Source organism: Halyomorpha halys, unplaced genomic scaffold (assembly GCF_000696795.3).
Source record: "Halyomorpha halys isolate HHAL.00 unplaced genomic scaffold, Hhal_1.1 Scaffold554.1, whole genome shotgun sequence".
In the NCBI taxonomy this organism is placed as follows: Eukaryota; Metazoa; Arthropoda; class Insecta; order Hemiptera; family Pentatomidae; genus Halyomorpha; species Halyomorpha halys.
This window is the reverse complement of record NW_027115649.1, coordinates 69894-71980: the sequence shown is the minus strand read 5'-3', so window position 1 is coordinate 71980 and position 2087 is coordinate 69894. Positions and strand designations below refer to the sequence as shown.

The window sequence follows — 2087 nt, the reverse complement described above, 5'->3', positions numbered from 1 at the left end:
TATCAACCCAGAAACTATTAGAAAACGTGCATTAGTTTGACAATAAGTTAGTCGATAAACTAAAATATAATCATGCAAAGGCATAATATCCTGCAATGTTTTGACAACATTGTAACTGTGATATTTAGTTAAGTTATCCCTGAGAATTACCCGAAGGACTGAAACGTAGGAGGGAAATAATATAAATATTTATTCAAAGCATTTGTTCTATGGAAATCCAACACAACTTTAAATAGTACAAAAAGTCAAAACATCATTTCATATATATTTAAATATAAGAAGATGGTCAGGATCGCAGTCAACAAAAGAACAAATTGTTTATAACTATTTTAATGTCCGACGTTTCGCCCCACTTTGCACGGCTTCATCAGGGCTAAAAAGATACAAAAAAACTGAGAATATTACAACAATAAGGTAATTTAAGCTAGGATAAATATTATGTAAAAATAAAGTGATAAGAAATTACATATAAAGAAAAGGAAGGAAGACATAAAATAGTATCAGTATAAAATAAACTTGAATAAACAATGATAAGAATAAAAAATAAGTAACAATGGCAAGAGTAAAAATTTTTAAAATACGTAAAATATACAGTTAAAAAGTACATGAGACGTACTTAAAACAAAAACAATACGGGAAAAGAAAAAAAAGTATTGATTAGATAAACGTCTAGAAAGAATAAATATAAATAATAATAATATTAAATGATAATAAATGAGCAAAGAACAAATCAGGACCACCTACCTGTTCAAAGCGAAAGGTTGAATAGAAGGCGACAATAAAGCGGAAGAGTGGAGGAGTGGAGCCGTTTAAAGGCTATATTTCTATTTCAAATATGTCTGGTATACAGGAGGTAATCATAAAGATATGACGAAAAATGAAAAATAATAAGAGAAAGATACAGATATGATAATAATAATAACTATAATAATTTTCTAATTTAGGAATAACTAAGTAAAATTAAAATGATACATATCGTTACTAATAATAGGAGTATATATATATATATACTGAAGAAAATATAGTTAGGGTAGTTAATACAATATAGGATATAATAACCCTTACTATCTTCTTATATCATTCTGTAGCAATCAGCGAGCACGAAGTGCCGCTGCAACCCGCCAGGGGCCAGCACTACAAGTGTCTAAGAAGCTAAGCAATTGTATATAATGTTATCATTATAAAAATACGATATCTTATAAAAATGTATTTATGTTAATATGTAATGTGTAAGAATGTTAATTATAAAATAAAAAGGGATTGAGCAAAAAGAGTCTACGGAACTATCTCAAGTAGAGTGAATCCTCAGTGATAACCGATCACATGAGGCCGTCAATTGCCACCGGGATTTAACCGTTAAATCAGGCCTTTGTTTCCAGGTCTAGTTATAGAACTGGTAGCGTACACTCTACTTGAGATAGAGAAGTTCATTGCCAATCTATTCTCACAAGAGTTGATTTTTAGTATGCTCACCTTAGACGATGGCTCTCTCTCTCTCCAGCAATCGTAGTCCGTCCGCTTCATCTCGGAACCCAGTGTAATTTCCCGTCTCTCCTCGGCTCTAGTCCGTATCTCGGCAACTAGAGCTGAACCTAGCCTTATCAGCTTACTAGTCCGTCCGTTTCATCTCGGCAACGAGTAAGCTGGCTCCTATCTTGACAGCTCTAGTCCGTCCGCTTCATCTCGGCAACTAGAACTGTTACTCTACCTCAGACTCTCTCACCTAGACCTCCTCTACCTGAGTCAGTGTCCAAGACTCATCCCCTGGCACGGCCTTCCTTTCTTACCTAATAATGAATACGCCTTGTCGTGGGCCTTCTGTAAAGTATATATCAGGCTGGAGAACCGCCTAAGACCAGAAAACCCCGACAATTCCATTTGCTTTAAAAAGAAATTTCATTACATTATGTACATTTTTTTTCAGGTTTGGATGAGTATGCCGATGTACCATGCAAAAATTACAGTGGAGGAAATAAAAGAAAGTTAAATACTGCAATAGCTTTCATTGGTGACCCATCCATAGTGCTCCTGGATGAACCAACCACTGGTGTAGACCCATTTATTCGAAGGAATTTATGGAATATCAT

At 34.3% G+C, this 2087-nt stretch overlaps 1 protein-coding gene across 1 annotated transcript in view; it reads left to right on the top strand.

Moving 5' to 3' along the window:
• Positions 1-1987, top strand: part of LOC106684194 (phospholipid-transporting ATPase ABCA3) — a 78120-nt gene extending 76133 nt beyond the window's left edge. The window contains exon 21 of the mRNA XM_067052636.1: positions 1925-1987. Within this exon, the coding sequence (XP_066908737.1) occupies positions 1925-1987 (63 nt within the window). The remainder of the gene's footprint in view (positions 1-1924) is intronic.
• The last annotated feature ends 100 nt before the right edge of the window (positions 1988-2087 follow it).